We start from the raw sequence: 25,781 nt of genomic DNA, 5'->3' as shown, positions 1-25,781 counted from the left end.
AGCAGGCTATTACATTGCTATGCAGAGGATCAAAATATTGTGCTGCAACAGCCACTTCAGAATGAGTGGTCAAAGAAGACGACTGCAGAACCCTGTAAACAACCTGAATGCCCACCAGTGGTAAACAGACCACATGGCCATTAATCATGACACAAATATACAACAGAACACTAGGCAGGCATTAAAAGCCTAAGGCAGGACTGTAAGTGCTGATGAAAGATGTACAACATACACTACAAACTGGAGAAAGCAGTGAGAAGAGAGTGTATATGAATCTACGTGTATACATTTCTTAGAGCAAATATTTAGATGTCAGGATATGCATTAAAAATACCCCAAATTGTTTATAGTGATTACTTTCAAGAAGAGGAATTTGGAGTGGGGAAATTCTATATTCCATTTAACGTATTTGCGTGTGTGTGTGTGTGTTTGTGTGTGTGTGTATTCCTTTCATTTAAACACTAAATTTGGGGGGGGGGTAGTAAAATTGTTCATTCTCAAATACTGCATAGAATAGACTTTAAAAATTTTAATACATATACTTTTTATTATATAATTTTCAAGTATACAGCGTTAAAATTCAGCATTTGTATATACTACAAAGTGATTTGTATATACAAATACTGATTTGTATATACAGATTCAGCATTTGTATATACCACCACACCACAAGTCTAGGTGTAGTATTTTTAATATATAATTAAAAGCTAAATCAGTATAACAGAAAACACTGACCTACTAGAAATTGTTTTAATTCTAATTTACAGACTTAATACACCAACCTCCCACTTAGAGAAGGTGTTAATAAAATGCCCATCTAAGAAATGACTCTGTGTATAACATTTGGCTTAATACTAAATATGGCACAGCAGTCTCTTGTGGCTCATAAAACCCCCCAGCTCAGCCTTCGCTAGTAAAAACTGGCTCACCTGCTCTCTGTAAGGTACAGAAAGGAAGATAATTAGTTCTGCTTCCACATGAAACCACATGTGAAAAAACTAGGAAGAACTTATCAAATTCATTCACAGACAAAGGGATTGAAAACTGGATCTCTTCTCACCATTTCTAATACTCAAATACCCTTGCCACAGAGGTATAGCCAGATCTCTCAAGTAGATTATTCAACAACTACAAATATCCTGTGTGTTAGTGTCCCTAAATTTGATAAAAATATTAAAAAATTAAAAAAAATTTAAAAGACCCCAATGATTCAAAAGTAAAACATATTCCAAAAGAATTTTCCAAGACAAATAAATGTAATTATTGAGTGGAATTTCCCAGTCTGGGATGAAGACCCACTTCCAAAATTAGCAAATCAAAATAATATCTTCACTCTATGAGGCAATTATAATTGTGTGCTTAGGAAAGGCAGTAAACAAATGACCTAATTTTGAGTTTCTTACCTAACGCAGCAAGATTTTCTTGTTCCTGACTCTTTCCCAAAGAAGCCATCATTTTTGAATACAGATCAATCCACCAAGGATTATACTCCAAAACCTGTTTAACTTCCTCATCTTCAAAAAAGTCAGCTCTGGAGAAAAAAAAAATATATGAAGGGGCTTGTTACACAGAGTTAGGCTGGTTTTTACTTTTTAAAATTTTACCTTAACTCATCACATCTGCAGTAGAAATACAGACTAAAAGTACATTTCAAGGAAAGACTGAGCACTGCTCTTACTTTCGTTGTGGTTACTAATGGTCATAAATAAAAAGTAAGCACTGGACTAAAGGGATATTTGACATCTGTGATCTCTTTGGACAGAAAGTACAAAAGAAGACCAGTCCCCTTCTGAAGTCCCATACCCTGTACCACAGCCATGTGGGATGAAGTGAATCTGAACACACAATGGACTGAAGCCTAGGGCTTGTGCGAGGTTTGCAAATATCACAGATTTTTGTAAGGTTATAGTTAAAGGAAAGCATCTTTTAACTCCATCAACAAAAAATAAATAAACACATGAGATTTTAGGATACTACATATCCACAGATGTGTCACACACACACACACACACACACACACACACCTACGTTATTTTTTAGCATGTGCACTCATGTTTCCTTCCATGATGCAATCTATTTTATTTAGCTATGCTAATCTTAATAGTTCCTTAATTTAAAACTATTGCAAAAGACAAAAGCAACCTTTGTAGAGAACAGAAAATTAATTTTCCCGCACTTTACTTTCTCAGTTTTAACTAGGAAAATAACTGCTACATTCAAAATATACTCTTGGAGAACACTTATTCAGAAACTATACGGTCTTGCACTCAAAGTTGGAAACTGATATTCTTGGGAAAAGAATGACAAAAGGTATAACTCATGGTGGAAAATTCATTTATATTTCAGGTAATTAGAACCTCAAGACACTGGCTGTTTTGGTAAATTGGGAGTTCCTAGCTCACAGTTTTGTGACCTTAAATACTTTTTCTTTCAACTGAGATACTGAAAATTTTTTAAATTTATTTATTTTATTTATTTTTGGCTGAGTTACGTCTTCGTTGCTGCGCACAGGCTTTCTCTAGTTGTGGCGAGCAGGGGCTAGTCTGTTGCGGTTCGTGGGCTTCTCACTGCAGTGGCTTCTCTTGTTGTGGAGCACAGGCTCTAGGCACGTGGGCTTCAGTAGTTGTGGCACACGGGCTCAGTAGTTGTGGCTCGCGGGCTCTAGAGAGCAGGCTCAGCAGTGGTGGCGCACGGGCTTAGCTGCTCCGCGGCATATGGGATCTTCCCGGACCAGGGCTCGAACCCATGTCCCCTGCATTGGCAGGTGGATTCTTAACCACTGTGCCACCAGGGAAGTCCCTGAAATATTTTTAAAATTAGAAAGATCACAGATAACTTACTGAGTTCTTTGACGTGCCAAGCACTGCACTAAGTGCTCTTCATCAATAATTTCCTTGAAGCCTCACACCACCCCCTTAGGCAAGGGGTGCTATTAATACTCCCCTTTTACATGAGTGGAAACTGAGGGTCAGAAAAATTGTATATCATGGTTAAGGTCAAAGAACCAGTAAGAAGTGTGGCCACAATTTGGATCCACTGAAGTCTCAGTCTGAAACCCAAGCTATTCACCAACACAAACATTCCATTTTTATGACTGAGGACATAAGGCACATATTGGACAAAACTGAACAGCAATTATCTTGAAATAGTAATTCTCAAGATCAATTCCTATCAGGATCAGGCGAAGCAGATGATCCTCTTCTCAGCCTTCTAATTACTAGTCATTTTGAGATTTCCTCAGTAAATCCAGAATCCTGATCAGTCTATCATCTTCTTTAACAAATGTATAGCACTGCACATTACAATTTTACTTAACACCCTGGATTAGGAGATACAAACTACTATGTATAAAATAAACAGGCTACAAAGATATACTGTACAGCACAGGGAATATAACCAATATTTTTTAATAACTTTAAATGAAGTATAATCTATAACAATTTTGAATCACTATGTTGTACACTTGAAACAAATATAATATTGTAAATCAACTATACCTCAATAAAAAATAAACAAACAAATAAAGAGGGCCTTCTCTTGTTCTAAAAAAAAGGCACCCCAAATGCTATACGATCATTTTTGTCCCTTTTCTTATCTCATAGGTATTTTGAATGTTGACTAAATTCTTTTACTTTCTCCCAAAGAAGGAAATAAATGAGATTTTATGAACTGGTTGAAGTAAAAAATATGCCAACAATTAAAAAACACTTTGCCTGGGAAGGAAAAAAAAACACCACTCTCAGCAAGAGAAATATGAAAACTTAGCTATAATAAGCAAAAGGGAAAGGACTATGAAGGAATGTTTCAAGATGCCTTCAACATATTTTACTGTAAAAATAATACTCAAAAGGAATTATAAATGGCAAGAAATGGATAGTAAAAAAAAATAATTATTTATGGATCATCTAATATGCCCAGCATTCTGCTGGGCTACAAAACATAGGGGGCAAAAAAAAAAAAATCACACACTGGTACCCATACTTTACAACAGAGTATTTTAAAAACAATAATAATCTGAAGTCATTTATAGGTACCTTTAAAATGTGTACATTTTTGTATATAGTCAATTTACCTTTCTGCTTTAGGATGAAATTAAAATTAGTTTTCCTTAAGCTCCTAAAAAATCCGACAACATGAAGAGACATCATGACTTGTGAGGACAAGTCAAACAACTTGAAAATGTCATATATTATGCTAATGTAATATATTTTATAGTATGTATTACACTGGCATATATATATATTATGTATTACCCATTTACATATATTGATATAAATGTCTAACACAATGCATGCAATGTATTGTCTGCATGGTAGATAAGAATTTACAATAAACTTTTTCTTCCACTGTACTAACCATTAAGAACAACAAAAAAAGCACTGAGCTAAAAAAATTTAATTGAAAATTTAAAAGAATTTTGCCTGCACTTCATTTAATATAATATATTTGGGTGAGTCAGTCAGCTAATATAAATAATGAGTAACGCAAAAATGACAATTAGCCGAAGTCTTATTCCTACCAGAAAAGTCACAAGGAACCTTTATCTCCTGACACCCACTCTCCAACTTGCCCGTGACTAAATTTAAACCACTCATGTAAAAAAAAATCTTCCTGGAGAAATGGGAAGAACATTTCATGCATACTATTAAAGAAAATGTCGTTTTCTGGATAAAGAACCAGAAGATGGAGAAAAATAAGGGCTGCTTCTAATATCACACTGCTAAGTATACATTCCAATTTCTTAATTTTCTCAGGCCATATCGCTATACTTCGAGTTTTAGAAGAGATAGGCAGTTCTGCTAATTAAGCTCCCTCTCACTTGAAATTTCTGTCTTGTAAAAAAGTTCAATCTGTTTTCATGCTTGCCCGGGAAATTTGGTGACAATGAAGTTTTTCTGCTTTAAATATTCAGCATGATTTTAAATGCGTTTCTTCAAATTATTCTTCAGTGGACCTTTAAAATCACAATTGGAGAGATAAAGGTAATTAGAAATGGCAATGTAAATGGAGTTGAATCTCCCAGATGTCCTCCAAAATATAACCCAGCCTGCTCTTACTCAGCTTCCCTCAGGATGTCGAAGAGTTCCCCCATTCATCACTACACATCACTCAGCCCATTTGCACATCACAGGATATATTTCTGCCATTCCAATTAGTCTCCCACTGTGTCACAGGAGATAGAATGTTAATCACAAGAGCAACAGCCGTTAAACTGAAATAGTGTGCATGAAAAGGAAATACAAAATGACAAATGGAAAGACTCTTTTCAAGTCCTGGCCGAGCCACTTAGTAGTGGTGTGACCTTGGATGAGTCCCTTAACCTCCTTTCCTCAGCTGTTGTGAAAACTGAATTAAATAATCACACAAGAGCACTTGACAAGCTGAGAGCACTACACAAGTATAAGGGAATATGATGGTGATAGCTGCATATATAACCGTTTAAAAATCGTGGGCCCTGGGCTTCCCTGGTGGCGCAGTGGTTGAAGTCCACCTGCCAATGCAGGGGATACGGGTTCGTGCCCCGGTCCGGGAAGATCCCACATGCCGCGGAGCGGCTGGGCCCATGAGCCATGGCCGCTGAGCCTGCACATCCAGAGCCTGTGCTCCGCAACAGGAGAGGCCATAGCAGTGAGAGGCCTGCGTACCGCAAAAAGAAGAAAAAAAAAAATCTTGGGAAGAATAATAATTGAGGTCTACATCAAAACACGACTCACATCCTAGGAAAGCCACCAAGTACCCAAAGAGGCCCGGGGACAACCACTTCCTTGAAAGAAGTGCTGCTATCAAGGCCAATGAGAGACATCACAATCTTTCCGAGGCAAGTGATTATTTACCTACCCATTAACTAGATTGGTTCCTTAGACAAATATAAGCCTGACAGAGACACATGATGGCTCAAGACACAATTAATGCAGGTGGGAAATACAGCAAAACTTAAAAATAGATTTTGTTTATACCCTACCCCAATGAACAGTTATTTGTTAATTTGAAACAGATCCTCAATTACAGGTGCCAGTGGATGAAAGTGTTGGGAAAACCCTTGATCAGCCAAGAAACGTGGGACATGTAGATTCAAATTCTTAAAAAGAAATTGAAACATGTTTTCAATTATATATACCATTAATCACAACAAAGAATCTTCTGAAAGGAATGGTACCTATACTCATGAATGCAATGTTCTATTTTTAAGTTTGGCGAGGAAAAAACTCAAAGTACATTAGAAGACCTCTGGCGCTGGAATGAGGTAATGAAAAACAGTATCTTGCAAAGATCACAGAGGTATAACAGTTGTAGGTTAATTCAAATGTCAACTAAGGTTGTGAGCCATCACTAAATTCTAAAGTCCAAAAAAGCACATACCTAACAGCTAAAAAGATACTCAAAAAATTTTTACATACTCAACGTCAAGTAAATTATTCAATCCAAAAAAAAAAAAAGAACCCTCAATACTCACAGATAATGATCAGGATCAAACTTGGCCAGCTCAGCAGCCAGGCGTTTCTGCCTTCGTTCGGCTGCAGGGGTGGAATCTGGATCCTTTAGATCGATAACATCACTCAGTTCATCCTAAGAACACCCAGGAAAGAAAGAATAATTGCTATCTCCTATTTTAGCCATGAAAAATCTCATTTTGTACAAAATGCCCAAACACAGGAAGAATCTAATGGATCGGTGAGCCGTGATACCACCTGTGACATTTAGATTCAAATCCAGCAAATGTTTGTTAGACACCTACTACCTGCCAGGCCCTGTTAGAAGCTTCCACATCAATTATTTCATTTAATCCTTAAAACAAACAAACTGATTAACATAGATTAAGGCTATAAAAGTTTAACATGAAAAACAGAATAATCCTCTGCAAGCAAACAGGAACATTTAATTCTGCATTCATTCCCCCATTTACTCCCAGAGATTTGAAAGTTATGAAAGGCAAGTTGAAATAAATTTCTAGACCCAAGACACAGCTGCTGCTGCCAGGGGCGCCATGTCAGCAAACCAAAACTTGGTAACTTCCATGTCCCTGTAAATACTCACCTTGAGCTATCCAGTCGACACCCCCAAGGTCAAGCCAACTCTGGGCTCTGTCCTTATTTCTTTGTCCCTTCTCACCCCTAATGAGAATTGTTAAGGGCAATTTTGATAGATATGACTTTCCACTTGAAAATTTACAAATCCAATCCCAAGTAATAGTCAACCTTACTGTAATCATCTTCACCTGGATGAATACATACTGCTATATGACTCGTTTCCTAAGCCCAACCGTACAGAAAACAGGTGTATTAGTAAAACCACCTACAATACCACAATGGTCTTTTTTCTTTTGATCAGAATTATGAAGGAAAGAAACTTTGTACAATGCAAAGTACTCCTAAAGCTCTATCTTTTTTTCTTTCTTCAGTCTGCCTTTCCTACTACCAACTGCAAGGGATAGTAGGCAAACCGGAAGCAGCTTGGAGACTATTAGCTGAAAAGAAGTCAAGGGAAATAACTTGGTAGACAGTTGTGGACGCAAACCATTAGAACAGACTTGTAAACTGAATGGTAGATTAGTGCCTAATACCCAGGCTTAAAGTCAACAGCTATAGCACAGCAAAATCACTACAATGAAACCAGCTACACAGAATCGGCCAGGGATAGACTAGGATACAGAACTCCCCACGCAATCATAATTTCCGCACTTAAAAAAAAAAATCTCTCATCCCTATCACAATCCACTGAGCTCAAGTAACATCAACAACATTTAATATAAGCACATTCTAGTACAACGAAGGGGCCCAGGGAACTTTTTGGAAGTCACATCCAGAACATCTGAATACTTCTAAGTACAAACATTCTGGGCAAAAATCAGATCACTGGCTGTCCCCAAGCTTAGGAAAATTTGCATTCCAAAAGTTCTTTTACAATTTACTTTTGGAAGACTCAGAATGTATTTTCCTATAGACATACTATGATAAATAACAGAGATTCTCGGGGCAGCCCGCAAGTTTATTCAATTCAAAATAAACTGTAAATAGAGCATTCACAATACAAAGTTCACAAGCGTGCAGCAATGCTTCCATGGGAAAACGCTTTCAGAGCTCTAGTTTCACCCATCAGAAGCACCTCTCCCCCGAGCAGGACAGCCTGGACTCCTCCTCGCTTCTCTGCCTCCTCACCTGCCTGGCATCAGCTCCTCATCCACAGCGCCAGGAGGGGCGGTGATGCAGGCCCTGTGGGAGACGAGGACGGTGCTGTGTCCGCAGGACGCCCCTCCGCTGGATGAGTACTCAGAGCCGCTTCCTGCCCGGGGACCCCAAGTCCCTCCCCCCAGCAGCCTCCAGTCCCCGGATTTGTTTCCTCCTTCGAGCCCCAAGGAGTTCCCTGCCTCCTGCCCACCACGACACACACACATTTCTGAAAACAGCCTGATGAGGTAGAACTGTGACTTTGGAGTCAGACAAACTCTGAATTTAAAAGCCAGGTCCCGTCTAATTGTGCAACCTCTCTGAGCCTCAGCATCTTCACTGTGAACAAACCAGACGCACCTCCGTCACAAGGCTGGGACCACTTTCCTCTTGCTGCTGTAACGAACTGCCACAAATGTGGCTTAACACAACACAAATGTAGAGGTCTAGAGGTCACAAGTCCAAGGTCAGTCTCACTGGGCTAAAACGAAGGCGAAGGCAGGGTTGGTTCCTTTTCGCACGTTCCGCGGGGCCATGTGCTTTTCTGCCCTTTCCACCTTAGAGGCTGGCTGTCCTCACTCCCGGCCGGGGAGCCCCTCATCACAAGGCTCCTTCTCCCTTGGCTTCCGTCATCATGTGCTTGCTTCTCTGTTTTCACTTTGACTCTCTTACCTCCCTATTGTAAAGACCCTATGCTTAGACAGGGCCCACCTGGATATTCCAGGATAATCATCCCATCACAAGATCCTCAGCCTCATCACATGTGCACAGTCCCTTTCACCATGTACTTAGTACATGGGGTCAGTACGTGGACATCAGGGGCAGGGGTGGGGCACAGCATTCTGTCTCCCATAGGCTGTTAGAAGGGTTAAATGAACTAATATGAGCAAGGCCTAAGTACAGGGTGTGATCATTCAAGAACGTCAGTTTCTTTCTCTCTGACTCCCTGCTCCACTGCTGTTCCCTGTTGTTCAGGGGCTGACTTCCTGTTGAGAGCACATACCCTCCCTCCTCTTCAGCTGCCTCACTTGCAAGTAGTAAGAAAAAAAAAAAAATCGGGGAGCCAGGGAGGATTAAAATGTCCTGCTTCATTACTTCATCTGGACCAGATACAAGGTCAACAACTGGGTATAATCTTTCAGACTCACATTTCAGAGGGTAACTGGACCGAAGTAACCCTAGGCATTTCAAAACCCTAACTGCACCAAGAATAAACCCAGACTCTTACCATGGCTCAAAGCTCTGCAGAATCTAGCTGCTGTCCTGTACTTCAACGTCAGCTCCTACCTTCCCCTTCTGGCTCAAATACACAGGAGCCACACACCAGACTTCTTGCCCTCTCTGGAACACTTGAGTCTCTGTGCTTACAGCACCCTTCTCGTCATTCAGGACTCAGCAAATGTCACCTCCTCCAAGAGGCCTTCTCGGGGCCTCCGGGCCAAAACAGCACCACCCTGCCCCGGATCTCACATCAGCCCCTTCTCCTTCACTTGTATCTGAAATTATCTTGTTGATTTGCCCTTTAAATGATTACTATCTGTCTCTCCACTAGAATCTTCCATGAGGGCAGAGATCTGGTCTGTCTTCTTGCTTACTGTACCCCCAGCACCGTGCCTGGTGTTCAGTTTCAAATTGCTCATTCAGCAAACAGTGTGTGAGGGTCTGCCCTGGGCTAGACACTGCTCTGGGGGCTGGAGACCTGGAAATAAACATACAGACAAGGCCCCTGCTCCTGTGGGAGCGAGAATTCAACAGCCAGAAGAGAATTCTCCCCCTCCTCCCCCCGCCTCCAGACTCAGGGCGTCCACACAGCTGTGCAGCTCGTGCCCCGCAGAACGTGAATGTCCACAGCAGTGCAAGCCCCGCCCAGGCCTGTCCTTCGCACGATCATCCGCAGTGGCCCTGTGCCCACTGGACCCTCAAGAGAAACTGGAACTAAAAAGTGAAGTTAGCTTGGGGTAGTGAAATCAGTCTAAGGCATCTGTCAACCAAAGGGAAGGAAGAAAAGAGGATGAGAAATGACACGCTACAGCAGAGGGTGAGAGTGATTCTCTTTGTTTTGAAAGCATTGCTAAGGTCACTGCTAGGAGAGCTATTTAAAGACCAGAGACTCTAGGATTGTTGCTGCTGGCAGCCACTGTCACCAGGAGCCTGCTGTGAAGCCCTGACTTGGAGCAGCCAGAGCAGCTTTCCAAAGGCGCCTTGTGGCTGGCAGCAACTTCAGAAAGGAGACAGAGAGAGAGAGCGCGCGCGCACACGCACGCGCACGTGCCTGTATGGGGAGGGGGTGACAGAGAATTTGTTTCAGCACACATATTTTTATTTCCATCTCAGCATCAATATAAAATACAGACGCTCACAAGCCAACCCTGTGTAAATGGCTGGTGGGAAAAAAAAATATGAAGGACTATACCCTCTCCCCCAATAAAGGGTTAAATGATTCAATTCAGAGAAGATACCTGGGTATTGGAATTATGGATGATGTTTTACTTTGTTTGTTATATTGTACTTTCATAATGAATACGCATCACTTTTATCATCAGAGAAAAATGAAGCTATATTTCATTTAAAGGGGTGGTGGTGGAAAGAGACTAAAAATACTAGTAAAGTATGAGCAGTCAGCAAAACTTTATGGATATTTTCTCATCCAAAGGCAGCACCAGAGAAACTATAAACTTGTGAGAAAACATTTTCTCACTATTTGAGAAAACAGTGGTTTCTTAAACACATCATTTTAAAATAGATGTTCTCAAAGCTCTTATTTATGCAATAGTGGTCTCAGTTTCCTCTAGCTGGTTTACTAGCAGAGAAAGGTCTTGGGTGGGGGAATAAACTAGGAGTTTGGGATTAACATATATACACTACTATATATAACAGATAACCAACAAGGACCTACTGTATAGCACAGGGAACTATACTAAATATTTTGTAATAACCTATAAGGGAAAAGAATCTGAAAAGAACACACACACACACACACACACACACACACACATTTTTTTTTTCCCTCTCTCATTCCTTTATAGCTTTAGATGGGTAATCCCAAAATAGACTGACTACAAACTACTCTCGGCCAAACAATTAAGATCCATTTGCTGTAGTTTCTGCTGTAGAAGAAACTGACTCTACTCTTACTACCTCAGAGATGACCTGGGAATGTGATTAGGGAGAGAGAATACAGAGAAACCGTAACTCAGCAGAAAAACATAAGGTTCTGAACGAAGTATCTCATCAGCAATATTTGCTCTTAGGTAACTCCCAATTTTGTTCCCTTTAAGGAGTCTTGAAAGCATTTTATATTTCTCAAGGGCAGAGGTCTTTCTAGCATCCTATTCTTTTTGTCAAAGAGTTTTCACAATGTAGCATCTCCTTAAATTTTCTAAATGGCCTTATAAAGTAGGTGAGCAAATTTATCCCTATTTTACAAAGAGGAGACAAAACTTATTTGTGGTCAAATAACTGGCCTGCATCCGAAATCTAAACAGAGGTACAAGTGGGACTAAAACATAGGTCCTTTAACTTTCCTTAGCAGACTCAAATATGTCTTACTATAATAAACTACATGCTAAGCAGGTTTAACATCCTCTACCCAGACAGGGATGAAGTTAAAATAAAAAACTGTTCGCCACCATTTCTTTCATTAAAAAAAAATTAAGACCCCATTATGTTGTTTTCTATGGTACAAAGTAAACAGAAAATAATCCAGAATCTCCATTTCATTCATGAAGTAGAATTTACTACAATGTTTGAGGAACAGAAAGAGTAATGTCATTCCTTTTTAGTCTAACTGACAAGTGAGCAGATTTTAACAAGAGATTACATTCAACCCCCATCAAGAGTAAATAAACAAAAGTGCCTACTGTGTATCAAGAACTAAACAATTTCATCAAAAGCCACAAACCCATTCTCACCAGGAATATTCTGTCTCATTTACATATAAAACAGAAGAGACATCAAGCCACAAGTATACGATTTTCATTTTTTAGAGGTATAAAACAAAGCTTTTCAGGAAGTATGATGAGAGAGGGGTCCTGTTCTGTATTTTGGACACTTCATGTCTGCAATAACAAATGAAGTGGAAAAAACCAGGACGCCTTCCACGTGTAAGCACAGTGAGACTCGGCGGCATAGCCAGTGCACCGGAAGGGAGCGAACGTCCCTGTAACGACTACGTACAAGGAGCTGTGGTTTGTGCTCTAAATACGTCACCTCCTACAATCGTCATAAAAAACCTCCAGGTATAAGCAGAACTGAAATTAAAATACGCAAAGAGTAAAACCCTTGGTATATACCAAAGTCTTTTAGAAAAACGTACCTGTAACCGCTGAAACACTCCTGAGCGTAAGTTTCCAAACCCATAGCGGCACTCCGGATTCAAAGTACTTTCTGGTACCTCTTCATAGGGGGACTGTTCAATTTCCCAATCAAACTCGTCATCGTCATCTTCCACTCCTTCCTCAGAAGCCTCAGAAGCACCTAAATGTGTGACATACTAATTTGTTAAAGCATTGGATTTCCTAGGTACAACTTGGGGAAGAAAAAGTAGAGGAAAAAAATGCCTGCGCATGTAGCCCAAAAGACACGTGTAAGGGTATGAATAGCCCCGCTTTCTTTTTTTTTCTTTAATTGAAATACGGTTAATGTACCATACTAGGTTCATTTCAGGTGTACTACATAATGATTTGACATTGGCAAACATTATGAAATGAGCACCATCTGTCTCCTTACAAAGTCATTACACTACTATTGACCATATTCCTTACACTGTATATTACATCACTGTGGCTTGCTTATTATGTCACTGGCGGTTTGTACATCTTAATCCCCTTTACCTATTTCGCCCACCCCTGGTCTCACTATTCTTATTAGTGAAAAAAAAAAAAAATGGAGCCAACCCAAAGTTCCATCAGTAGCAGGATGCATAAATAATAAATGTAATGAAAGCAAAACAGATCTCAGCTATACGTGGATAAATCTCACAAAAATGTTGTGTGAAAGAAGGCAGATAGCAAATAACGCCTACTGTATGAATTATATATACAATTCAAAACCAGGCAACACTGAGGGTAGTGGTTACCTTGGAGAGGAAGGAGGGTGAAATAACCAGGGTAGGATTCTAGGATGTGGGAAATGTTCCATTTCTTGACCTAGGCAGTGTTCACTTTATATTTACTACACTGAATTGTAAGCTTCTGATTTTAGCTCAAGAGGCCAATATTTTGCCAAACACAGAGATGCTATTTCAATTCGTCCCAAAACATGACTGACCTACAGGTTCAATAGAGTTGTTTATGTCTTTAAATTATGTGTCAGCAAATGAACTATTTTCACATGGTGTCACATGACTTCCTTATCTTGTCACCTGAAGTATTTTCTCCAATTTCCTATTTGCTGTATCCCTTTTCCCCTAGAAACACACAGCATTCCAAATATTTGTTTACCTGTATTTCCTCCCAAAGGCAATAAACATACCTATTTCTTCCACAAGTGGTTTTGCAGTCCTGGATTTTCTTGGTGCCAGTAGAGCAGTTAACATGTTCAGCCCTTCAAAATGCTGGCCAGGAGTCTCTTTGGGCAATCGAATGGTAAAAATTCCTTAAAGATAAATTTGTTTTATGCTTAGCTAGATTTAAAAATTCAAAGACTTCACAAATACAGTAAAGAAACAGGTATCTTGGTAAACTGTAAGTCTATTACATAGAGTTCCAAAATTACGCCCTTATTATATAGTTAGTGAAAAAGGCTCAAACAAGATTTTTCAGAACCACTGATTCAGCTGTCACCTCTATGAGAAATTAACCTGTTAAAGCCACAGAATGCTTAAATCCTACCCAGTATCACCTTCACCTATTTATAATATTAAAGGTTCAAGTCAAAACCACAATGGCCTGGGCTTCCCTGGTGGCGCAGTGGTTGAGAGTCTGCCTGCCGATGCAGGGGACACGGGTTCGTGCCCCGGTCCGGGAAGATCCTGCATGCCGCGGAGTGGCTGGGCCCGTGAGCCATGGCCGCTGAGCCTGCAGGTCCGGAGCCTGTGCTCCGCAGCGGGAGAGGCCACAACAGTGAGAGGCCCACATATCGCAAAAAACAAAAACAAAAAAAAACGCAATGGCCTGAGAAGGCAATAGCTTAGGGTTAGCTGTAGCTACTCATAAGATTTATTTCTGGACCGGGGGGGAAAATCAGGATATTTAATCCAATGAAGAATAGCAGCAGTTTCAAATATACATGAAATCTTAAATAAAGCAATGGCGGCTTGATAAAGTTCTTGATATCTCAAGAGATATGTCCCTAAAATCTGTCTAACGCAGACCCAAATTCCATCTGTGTACTCCTTTTCTTTCCTTGACTGGGTTTATCAGCTTCATCTAGGCTTGCCTATGAATGGATTACATTATTCACTACTCTTACATTGTAAAACAGTTTACCTCTTTCAGTGCACTTAACCCATATTCTAATGTATCAGCTACAACTAAACCCAAATATTTCCACATATACAACCTTCTTAAACCCCCATGTACTTTCAAGATGTAATAACTTTGCTTCTGTATGCAACTTACTGAAATTACAAGCAGATTTACTACCTAGAAAGGCAGTTTCATTATACTTTATTACCACATTAGTTATATTGTGCTATGGGTTAGAACTTTGTCATTTAACTCTTTCATCCCATCTTTCTTCCCTTACCCTAGTTCACTGAGGTCAATAAATAGTCACTGAATAAATCACACAACAGTACACAAGTTTATTCTTACTCCAGATCCAGTGACAAAGGAAAATCCAGTGGTTTCTACAGAAGGAAAATAAATGGTTTCAAGACGAGTTGAAATGAAGGGCTTATCAAATAGCAGTAGAAAATTCAATCAGCCTTTAAATGCCCCCTATGGACAGTTTCTCTCTCACCTACATGTAATTAAATTTTAAGATTGAAAATTGCACAAGAAAAAAGAATATATATATGAATACATATATATATAAATATGAATATATATATATATACTGAATCACTTTGCTGTACACCTGAAACTAACACAATATTGTAAATCAATTATACTTCAATAAAAAAATTAATTTTTTTAATTTTTAAAAAGAAAAAGAAAACTGTACAAGAAACATTCGACTCACAACTTACAAAAATTATCCACATCTTTTCTAATCAGTCACCTCCAACAATCTAACTTTTAAACACTTACTAAATGGAGGGAGAAGGAGGAAGTAGGAAATAACTTCTAGAAACTTCTAGAAAGCAAAGCCAGAGTATATAACTAATTGAACTTTACTTTAAAGAATATTGTGAAGTACTTTAAAGGACTGAGGAAATTGTAATTGTTAAAAATCCATGAATAACAGGCACTGGACATTAAGAAACAATAAAGAGTGACAGGGGCAGATTGCACTTGCCACACACGTAAAGGTCCCCATAGTACATGAGATTATTATTTAACTACTCCAACAGGAAGGATCCAAAGAAACAAAACTAACAAAAATTCCAAAGGCAATACCTTTATCTGCAGCATAGGATCCCTGCTCGCTTCCATTTTCTACAATTCTTCCAGGAAGGGTTAATCTGCAGATTTAATAAAAGGTCTCATGAAGTCCTTAAATTACAAAGCATCATAAGGGACCATCCGAGATAGTAAACATCAACCCCCAAAATCAACAATTTTAAAAGGATAATCCTAGCATTTAAATTTTACAAACTAAATAACTTACATTTCTTCTCTAGCTAAGAAGAAAGAAATCAGAGATGACTCATCTTTCTGTTTGAATAGGCGCTCGTCACGGATAAAACACTTAAAAAGAAAAGCCACAATAAATATTAGATATCATTACTGTTATAGTTTTTTCCCTTCCTAGTGAGAGTTATTTATATACCTGGTGCCTGAGACAGCATGGGCTCAATAAAAGTGTACTAATTAACTTCCAAAAAAAAAAAAGAATCAAGAAATGAGAAAGAATAAAGAACCAACAAAACCAACTGTTTATATTGGGCAAATTACTACTTTTAAGTAGTAAAAAAAAAAAAAAAAGGCAGAAAGCAAATGTGTTTTTCTCATATCTCATTAATACTATATGGGGATTTCCCCCTCTTTCCTACTAAAGGACATGAACTGATTTCCCTGTTTGCAGTTTTACCTTGGGTCAGTCAGTCTTCCACTGAGGCCCCAAAAGAATTCTTCTAAAACAGAAATTTGATTGTCACTTTTCTATTTAAAAAGCTTCTATGGCTGCCTTGATACTGACTAGATAATTTAAACTCACCAGTACTACATATGAGGCCAGCTCCATTCCACTCCAAACTTCAAATATGAACCTCCTTTCCTCCCACACCCCCCTCCTCCATGCTACCTATTCTAACATCATCACCGTCATCATCATCATCATCAAACTTGGCAGACCCCAAAAGATCCGGGGCTTTCCAACCTACCTACCTTTGATCCCAATGTTTCCTGAAGCTACAACACATTTTCCAAAGAAAAATCTCTTCTAAACTCAGCCTAAAGATTCAGTTACGAATAAATTAGTTTGTTATCATGCATACAAACACTAACTTTACTCTCAGAATCTGAATTAAGTCCATTTGTGGACTTAAGTCCAAGCTGTGCCATTTACTAGGCTCTGTAACTTTCTTGGTACAAGTTCATTAACTTCAAGGCTCATATTCGTCATTTATAAAAAGGGAAAAATAACAGAATCTATCCTAGGGTTACTGTGAGGAAGAAAGGATAATGCAAAAAGCTTAGTGGCTAGTACAGTAGGCAAGCATTCAGAAAATGTAAACTATTATTATCATCTCCCTTTTCCTAAACCCTTTGTAACTATAGAGTTAGATTCGTAATGCATGATGGTGAAATCATATTTGCTCACAGATCTGCCTTCCCTGCTAGACTCTCAATTCCTCAAGGAGAGGGGTGAGGTTTTATCCATCTCTGGTATACTGTAGCAAACTGTATTTCCAAAGATGGCCCATCTCACATCACTTCTCCCAACAGTGCAATCTATGTCCCCTCCCCTTAAAAGTGAGGGGGCTTCTGGAACTGTTTTAACCAATATAATATAGAAGTGGCACTGTGATTTCTGAGGTTAGGTTATAAAAGATGACATGGATTCTGCCTTGCTCCCTGGAATATTTGCTCTTAAAACTTTCAGGTATCATGGAAGTGGTCCAACTCCCTGAAGGAATCACAAACTAGACCATGAAAACAGAGCACACAGGGAGGTCCTGAGACCACACGAGGAGAGATTCCCTGCTCCACCCACCCTATCAGTCCCCAGTTGCTTCAGCCCTTCCTGTCCCAGGTCTAGCCACCATGTGACTACAGCTAAATTAAAGACCGCAAGCCAGAACAGCTCAGCCAAGCCCATACCAAATTCCTAAGGCACAAAAACCAGGAGAGGGAGTTAAATGATTGTTGTTTTACACCATTAGGTTTGACTGGTTATTTGGCAGCAGATAACTGCAACAGTAAGATGCTCTTAATAAATAATAATACCCACCATTTATTGAACACATAATTACCAGGCACAGTAATAAGGATCATGCATGTATTATCTCAATCCTCACATCAACTCTTTAAGATCACTAATATTAGTCCCATTTTACAGATTAGGAAACTGAAACTAAATAACTTGCCAAAAGTCACAGAACTTTAAGTGTGCTCAGACCCACAACTCCCGAGCCTCTGCTACCCAAGGAATGGATGAATTGGTATTAAAACTACTCTTTAAATTGCTTCACACACGTCCATTTACTTTGTATTCATCAAAACTCCCAAACTTAAGCAAGTGGCTTTTATTTTGAAATTTTTATTGTATTGTATTTATTTTACAATCCTATCTCATTTAATATCTTTTCTCTGAGCCTCTGCGCTCTCATCTGTAACATGGGTAAATAACAGAACCTACTTTGTAGGACTGTCCTAAAATCAAGTGAGATAATTTACATAAAGCACTAACCTGAAGTAAAAAGTCAGTAAATGTTTGCTAACACCATCATCGCCTTCTAACCATTCTTCATGTTCTGGCTTAAATGTCACCTCTTCAGAAAGGCTTTCCCTGGCCACTTTGTGTAAACCCAGGCTCCTTTTTATTCTCTATCAGTGCACTTTACTTTCCTTCAGAGAAATTACCACAATTTGTAGTTATATGTTTACTTGTTTGTTTATTGTTTTTCTCTCCCCACTAGAATGAAAACTACGTAAGACACCACCACATCCTCAATACCAAAAACAGAGTCTGGACTATACCATGAGCTCGATAAATCACGCGAAAGAACGGAAGAGTGAAGAAGTAGGGAAATGCAATATATTCAAATAGGTGGATTAAGTTAAGGCCTAATAGATACCTGAGCAAAACTGGTTCAGGGGGTTCCCTGGTGGCGCAGTGGTTGAGAGTCCGCCTGCCGATGCAGGAGACACGGGTTCGTGCCCCGGTCCGGGAAGATCCCACATGCCACGGAGCGGCTGGGCCCGTGAGCCATGGCCGCTGAGCCTGCGCGTCCGGAGCCTGTGCCCCGCAACGGGAGAGGCCACAACAGTGAGAGGCCCGCGTACCGCAAAAAAAAAAAAAAAAAACTGGTTCAGGCCCAGTGAAGGAACCAGCTCGACTCAAGAGCAATGTCTGTGCTGGGAAAGTATTTAGTTGGGCAGGAAAGGTAGGCTGGAATGAGAAAGATGAGGAGAATGGATTTTCCCTCGGCGGAAAGGAGAACAAGGTATTGACAACGTTAAGTAAGAATAATCTGGCTGTGTTCTCTCTAAAATGGGGCTAATAATAATGCCTGTCTCTAAGGATCGCTGTCCAGGTAAAATGAGACAATGCACACAAGCACTTAACTCGCTACTTACACGCTGCTTGCCCGCCACACGAAAGGGGAGGAGAAGGGGTTAGCTGTACCACTGCGGTTACGGTCCTTCAAGGAGAAAAATGCAAACAGACAAGTGCTGAAGGTCCCTCCCTGAGGCCTGGGGGACGACAACCACAATGAAGGGGCAAAACCAAACAGAGAAGAAGCAGACAACGGGGAGGTAGGAGAACGAGACGACTTTGGCGTCGGCGGGGCCAAAGAAGGAGAAAATTTCAGGGAATAGAGAGCGGTCAGCCAAGAGGTCGGGGAACAGAACGTGGACTGAGAAAAGTCAAATGGACGGGTCAGCTGGGAAGTCAGCGCGCGCCGTCCCAGGGCAAGGACGACTAACGCAGAGCGAAAAGAAAACAGAAAAGGGGGCAATAACTAGGGCAACAGGACGGAAAATGGAAAGGCGATATGGTCCCAAACTCCACGTTTTACAGTGGCTCCGGAATCTCTTCCAGGCGGGGATGTAAGAAGGTTTAAGAAAGGATGAGCTTCTGCAACATCCAGAGCGCACGCCTGGAAGAGTTCGCTTCCTCAGCACGTGCTGCAGGGACCTCGGGAAAACGTAGTCGTGATGCTGAGAAGTGCTCTCTTGTTCTTTCATCCTCCCTCGATAAGCAGTTATTTAATGAGTGAATAAATGTATAAATGAATCCCCAAAACACGCTTTTCCCGGAGCCAGGCACCCGGAACTCGCCTGAGAAAGTACGGCTTGGCGTAGAACTTGAAGTCGACCCCCTCGAAGTAGACGTCGAACTCGGAGACCCGGGCGTAGGGCACGCGGATGGCGACAGTCAGGAAGTCGGGGTCCTGGCTAAGGTCGAACGCCGGGGTCAGCATCACCACGCCGGACTCTGGTGCCCAAGTCGGTCACTCTCGCAGCAGTCGCAGTCCTGCCACTCAGACTCTCCAAGAAGTCCGCACGCTCCGGTACCCCTTCTGTTAGGCACGGCGCTTCCGGCTCGAGGCGGAAGTGCTCCTGCGTGAGAAAGGAAGTCCCGCCCCACGGCGATCTCCGTGGAGAAGGGACGCTGTTAGTGGGGAGGTGGAGAAGGAACGTGGTGAATGAGCCTTTGGGCGCAGAAATTGAACCCAGGGCATAACTTGGAAGAACCTGGGCTGGAGTCCGCCTTAGACCCACCAAGCCTCTTTGGAGTTTCTTAGAGATGATTTGAACATTGGCTTTGCAGGCAGAGAGACCCGCGTTTGAATCCCTTCTCTCCAATTCGCAGCTGTAAGACCTTGGTAAAGTTACAAAACCTCTCTGTACTTAAGATATCTCTTCTATAAAATGACGCTAGAACATAGACTCGTAGAGATGATGTGAGTACAGCATGAAATTATGCATGAAAAGCTCTAACAACATACCTGGCAAGTTGTCAGTGTTCCGTGTGTTGGAGCCGTCACCGCAGTAGCCACAGAAGCATCGTTACTGTGGTTTTCCTTAGTTCTCACCTGCTTTGTCAACAATTCCCCTTTCTCCCTCTCCCTCTCCGTCTGTCTCTACCGATTTCTATCTCCTCCTTCTCCCCCTACACGTCCCTCTCCCTGTATCTTTTTCTGCCACTTTCTCTCCTCTTCCTAGCTCCTATTTAAACAGAATTTTCTCGTTTAGAGAGCGTCCATCCCACTTAGCTCGTTTAATCTACACCACGAACTCCGAAGAACACGACTCACAGAGATTAAGCAATATGTCTTATGATCATGCATTTTACAATTACCAAAACCCAGAATGTCTGACTCTTAAACAGTTAGTGCCTGCAATTGACGAATTGCAATGCCTCTGTACTTTCCCCTCTTTCATTTTCTCACTTTTCTCCTTACACTTAATCGAGGTCCTCTTTTCTGTCTTTTTTCCTTCTCTTCCTTGTATTTCCCCTTTTTACTCTATGCTGGTCATACTCTCCCAATGCCTCTCTCACTAGTCTCCCTCCTCCCGTGCATATTCCCTTGGCCTTCCTTCCCTCTCATTTTATTTCCTGTTATTCCACCAGTAGCTAGAATAGTCCAGGAAATGTTTTTATTTCCTGGGTTTAAATATCAGTGGAAGATGGGTGAAAGTCATCTCTGGGGACAGTGGACCAGATAACCTCAAAAGCCTTTTCAACCTCCAATTTTTTATGAGTCTTGAAAATTAATTAAGACTCATTAAAGCATATTAACAGGAGTAAATAAAATAAAATAAAAAATTCAAAATAAAAATCATTCAGTTAAATCTAGGAGTTTTGATAAAGACAAAGAGGTTACATGTAAAACAGTTTAAAGAGCACTCTTTACACATTCATCCATTCCTTGGGTGGCAGAGGAATTAACTGAATTGACTGAATACTCACTGTGTGCCAGCACTGCACCGTATCCTTTATAATGATCTCATTTCCCCATTCTGACAACTCCGTGAACTAGGCTTTATATATCCCCATGGTTTGCACAGGATTACACAGCTAGTGAGTGGTGCAATGGAAATTGAAACCCAAGTGAGTCTGATTACTGAGCCCAAGCTCTAAAATACTATAGAGCTGACTCCCTTTAATATTACCACATACCCAACTTTTTTCCCATTGTAAGCACAAGTCTCACTGCTTTAGAACATATTGGGCCTTATAAATAATAGGCACTCAATAATGAAAATGAATTGATACAAACTTGGAAATAGTAAAGCTCTCAAAAGGTCCCTTGAGATAGACCTTTGGCTGCATCATTCCAAATTAGCTTCTCTAAAAAGAATCTTTACACTTACCATGGGACCTCATTCCTGAAGCCCACAAGCATTAATATTTTTAAATTATTAAAAGCTATGCATGAGGAAAGTCTGTTTGAAAGCACTTTACAAAGTAGAGTTGTGCATTTCCTGGATGTTTTACTCTTTGGCAACACACACACACACACACACACACACACAAGATTGCAACACAAAGACTATATGGTACATTGCTGCTGTTATTTATTTATTTATATGAAATATATATTGCATTTGCTATATCATAAAATACTGATATATATAACAGGGATTTGTTTACTTGGATTTCTAATTAGTGATAAATTACACAAGTTAGAAGCTCATTCTCTTTTTTAAAAAACAAAATACTACAGATATAGTTCCCTTGATTGCTGTCCAACTTTGGTCTTTTCTTCTGCTTCCCCAAGAGTAATCCATCTAGCCACTCTTGCAGAGCTTTTTATATTTCTATGTACATATTTCTAGGTACCCTGTTACTTTATGTCTGTATGTGCATGGGTACATTATCACACTATACATGTAAATCTGCAACATTATTTTATTATTTTTCTTGGGTACTTTTTTAGGCATATCAACATCGATTCAAAGATCCAGTTGAGTTCCTGTTTCTAGATACAGACATTGCTTGAAAATAAACACATTATTACAACGTTTCATTTTAACTCTGCTTTAGAGGGAAAACAAACAAGAATAAAAATTTTCATCATTTTTGAGCATTTGAAGTTGCTGTATTTATTTATTTTTGTTTGTTTTTTCCATTTTCTTAAGGCTTACTTTTGTATGGCCTTTCACTACTTTAAAAATAGTTTTTTCTGTGGCCAATTTATTGAGGACAAGCATATAACCTGCCATCTCCAATTATATTAAATTAGCCCCTCTTATGGTCTAACAAACTTAATTGTGATTCACAAGGCTCAAGATTAAACGTCAAATTAAAAAAATTTTTTTCCATAAACAATTCCAGTTTCAACCCTATTACAAAGTGCTACTATTAGGAGTCTTAATGAAGTGCTCCTAGCTTCCAGAAGGTGGCAGGCATTTAGGCAAGTAAGACAATGTTATCTTAAAGAACATACTTTTAACCTATGTTGGAAATAGCTTCCTAAATAAGCTGTTTATAACTCTAGTTCATTCTCTGAGCCATTTTGGGGATATGGTGGGATCTTACATAGAACCTGTAAATTACACCTTAACCACTGTTATTTTATTTTATTTATTTTTTAATTCACATTTTTCCTCTTTATTCCTTTAATCAATTATTATGATAATAAGGTGACAGTACATTTAAGATACAAAAATTCCTATAAACTTCTTATGTTGTTCTAATATTATCTAAATCATTCCTCCCTTCTTTTTTCCCCATTTTTATTACTTTTTATTTTTTTCACACACACACACTGTATTTTATTTTTATAAGAGATAAATAAACTGACACCACGCATTGTAAATGGATGACCACAACAAAAGCAACAATGTTTGCAATTACCAAACACGAAACACACTGATACTGTGTCATAATATTGACATTCAGTCCAGGAATCCTCTGTAACAGCTCCTTTACTTTGCAGTGAAAATGGATTTGTCTATTTTTTGCCTCTGAGTCTTTGTGGGATTTTTCTTTTTTAATTCAAACAGAAAGTCACAAAAATTATAATCATCCTCATCAGTTCACTCAGTCCCATGTAATTAATTTTTTTATCTTGATCTTTTGTTAGCACTTTTATGAATTCATCAGTTTTCCATCAGAGTTCTGAAAACGCTTATTCATTCAGTTCAGCAGTATAGTCAGTTACCAGAAACCTGTACTTGTCAGAGTCTTTTCCATGAATTCCTAGAAGATGAAACACTTTTATAGGAACATTTTTGCAAAAGCATCAGAGTACACCCAGAACTGTCTATAAATGACAAAAGACATAAAAATGACCACGGTTAACGATTTGATGTAAGTTCATAATAATGCAATTGACAAGGAAATTTAGATATTTCTGAGATATACATTTTAAAGTAATAACTAGAATTAAGACTTATAACATTATACCAGAACATATAAGATTTTTAGAAATTTCATGTAATGTCTGAAACATTTATATTAACATATTTCCATACAAATAACCCAAAGAAATTTTAGTATTACTTGTTTTTTTGGTTTGTTTGTGTGCTTTTTTATACTGCAGGTTCTTATTAGTCATCAATTTTATACACATCAGAGTATACATGTCAAACCCAATCGCCCAATTCAGCATACCACCATCCCCACCCCACCACGGTTTTCCCCCCTTGGTGTCCATACGTTTGTTCTCTACATCTGTATCTCAAATTCTGCCCTGCAAACCAGTTCATCTGTACCATTTTTCTAGGTTCCACATACATGCGTTAATATACAATATTTGTTTTTCTCTTTCTGACTTACTTCACTCTGTATGACAGTCTCTAGATCCATCCATGTCTCAACAAATGGCTCAATTTCGTTCCTTTTCATGGCTGAGTAATATTCCATTGTATATATGTACCACCACTTCTTTATCCATTCGTCAGTCGACGGGCATTCAGGTTGCTTCCATGACCTGGCTATTGTAAATAGTGCTGCAATGAATATTTGGGTGCATGTGTCTTTTTGAATTATGGTTTTCTCTGGGTATATGCCCAGTAGTGGGATCGCTGGATCATATGGTAATTCTATTTTTAGTTTTTTAAGGAACCTCCATACAGTTCTCCATAGTGGCTGTATCAATTTACATTCCCACCAACAGTGGGAGAGGGTTCCCTTTCCTCCACACCCTCTCCAGCATTTGTTGTTTGTAGATTTTCTGATGATACCCATTCTAACTGGTGTGAGGTGATACCTCATTGTAGTTTTGATTTGCATTTCTCTAATAATAAGTGATGTTGAGCAGCTTTTCATGTGCTTCTTGGCCATCTGTATGTCTTCTTTGGAGAAATGTCTATTTAGGTCTTCTGCCCATTTTTGGATTGGGTTGTTTGTGTCTTTAATATTGAGCTGCATGAGCTGTTTATATATTTTGGAGATTAATCCTTTGTCCATTGATGCGTTTGAAAATATTTTCTCCCATTCTGAGGGCTGTCTTTTCGTCTTGTTTATGGTTTCCTTTGCTGTGCAAAAGATTTGAAGTTTCATAAGGTCCATTTGTTTATTTTTGTTTTTATTTCCATTACTCTAGGAAGTGGATCAAAAAAGACCTTGCTGTGATTTATGTCAAAGAGTTTTCTTCCGATGTTTTCCTCTAAGAGTTTTATAGTGTCCAGTCTTACATTTAGGTCTCTAATTCATTTTGAGTTTATTTTTGTGTATGGTGTTAGGGAGTGTTTTAATTTCATTCTTTTACATATAGCTGTCCAGTTTTCCCAGCACCACTTATTGAAGAGACTGTCTTTTCTCCATTGTATATCTTTGCCTCCTTTGTCATAGATTAGTTGACCATAGGTGCGTGGGTTTATCTCTGGGCTTTCTATCCTGTTCCATTGATCTATGTTTCTGTTTTTGTGCCGGTACCATATTGTCTTGATTACTGTAGCTTTGTAGTAGAGTCTGAAGTCAGGGAGTCTGATTCCTCCAGCTCCGTTTTTCTCCCTCAAGACTGCTTTGGCTATTTGGGGTCTTTTGTGTCTCCATACAAATTTTAACATGATTTGTTCTAGTTCTGTAAAAAATGCCAGTGGGAGTTTGATAGGGCTTGCATTGAATCTGTAGATTGCTTTGGGTAGTATAGTCATTTTCACAATATTGATTCTTCCAATCCAAGAACATGGTATATCTCTCCATCTGTTGGTATTATCTTTAATTTCTTTCATCAGTGTCTTATAGTTTTCTACATACAGGTCTTTTGTCTCCCTAGGTAGGTTTATTCCTAGGTATTTTATTCTTTTTGTTGCAATGGTAAATGGGAGTGTTTCCATAACTTCTGTTTCAGATTTTTCATTATTAGTGTATAGGAATGCAAGAGATTTCTGTGCATTAATTTTGTATCCTGCAATTTTACCAAATTCATTGATTAGCTCTAGTAGT

The 25,781-nt window shown here is 39.4% G+C and overlaps 1 protein-coding gene across 1 annotated transcript in view; it reads right to left on the bottom strand.

The window, feature by feature from the left end:
• SHQ1 (SHQ1, H/ACA ribonucleoprotein assembly factor) overlaps positions 1 to 19,984 on the bottom strand; it is an 87,200-nt gene extending 67,216 nt beyond the window's left edge. The window contains exons 1-6 of the mRNA XM_082639798.1: positions 19,718 to 19,984; positions 15,668 to 15,732; positions 13,638 to 13,760; positions 12,481 to 12,641; positions 6,455 to 6,567; positions 1,404 to 1,531 (exon numbers count right to left, since the gene is read on the bottom strand). Coding sequence (XP_082495924.1) covers positions 1,404 to 1,531; positions 6,455 to 6,567; positions 12,481 to 12,641; positions 13,638 to 13,760; positions 15,668 to 15,732; positions 19,718 to 19,860 — 733 coding nt within the window. The 5' untranslated portion in view covers positions 19,861 to 19,984. The remainder of the gene's footprint in view (positions 1 to 1,403; positions 1,532 to 6,454; positions 6,568 to 12,480; positions 12,642 to 13,637; positions 13,761 to 15,667; positions 15,733 to 19,717) is intronic.
• Between the last annotated feature and the right edge of the window lie 5,797 nt (positions 19,985 to 25,781).

This window comes from Mesoplodon mirus (genome assembly GCF_964341445.2).
Source record: "Mesoplodon mirus genome assembly, chromosome: 12".
Lineage (NCBI taxonomy): Eukaryota > Metazoa > Chordata > Mammalia > Artiodactyla > Ziphiidae > Mesoplodon > Mesoplodon mirus.
Note: the sequence above shows the minus strand (reverse complement) of the source record. Positions and strands in the feature narration are given on the sequence as shown.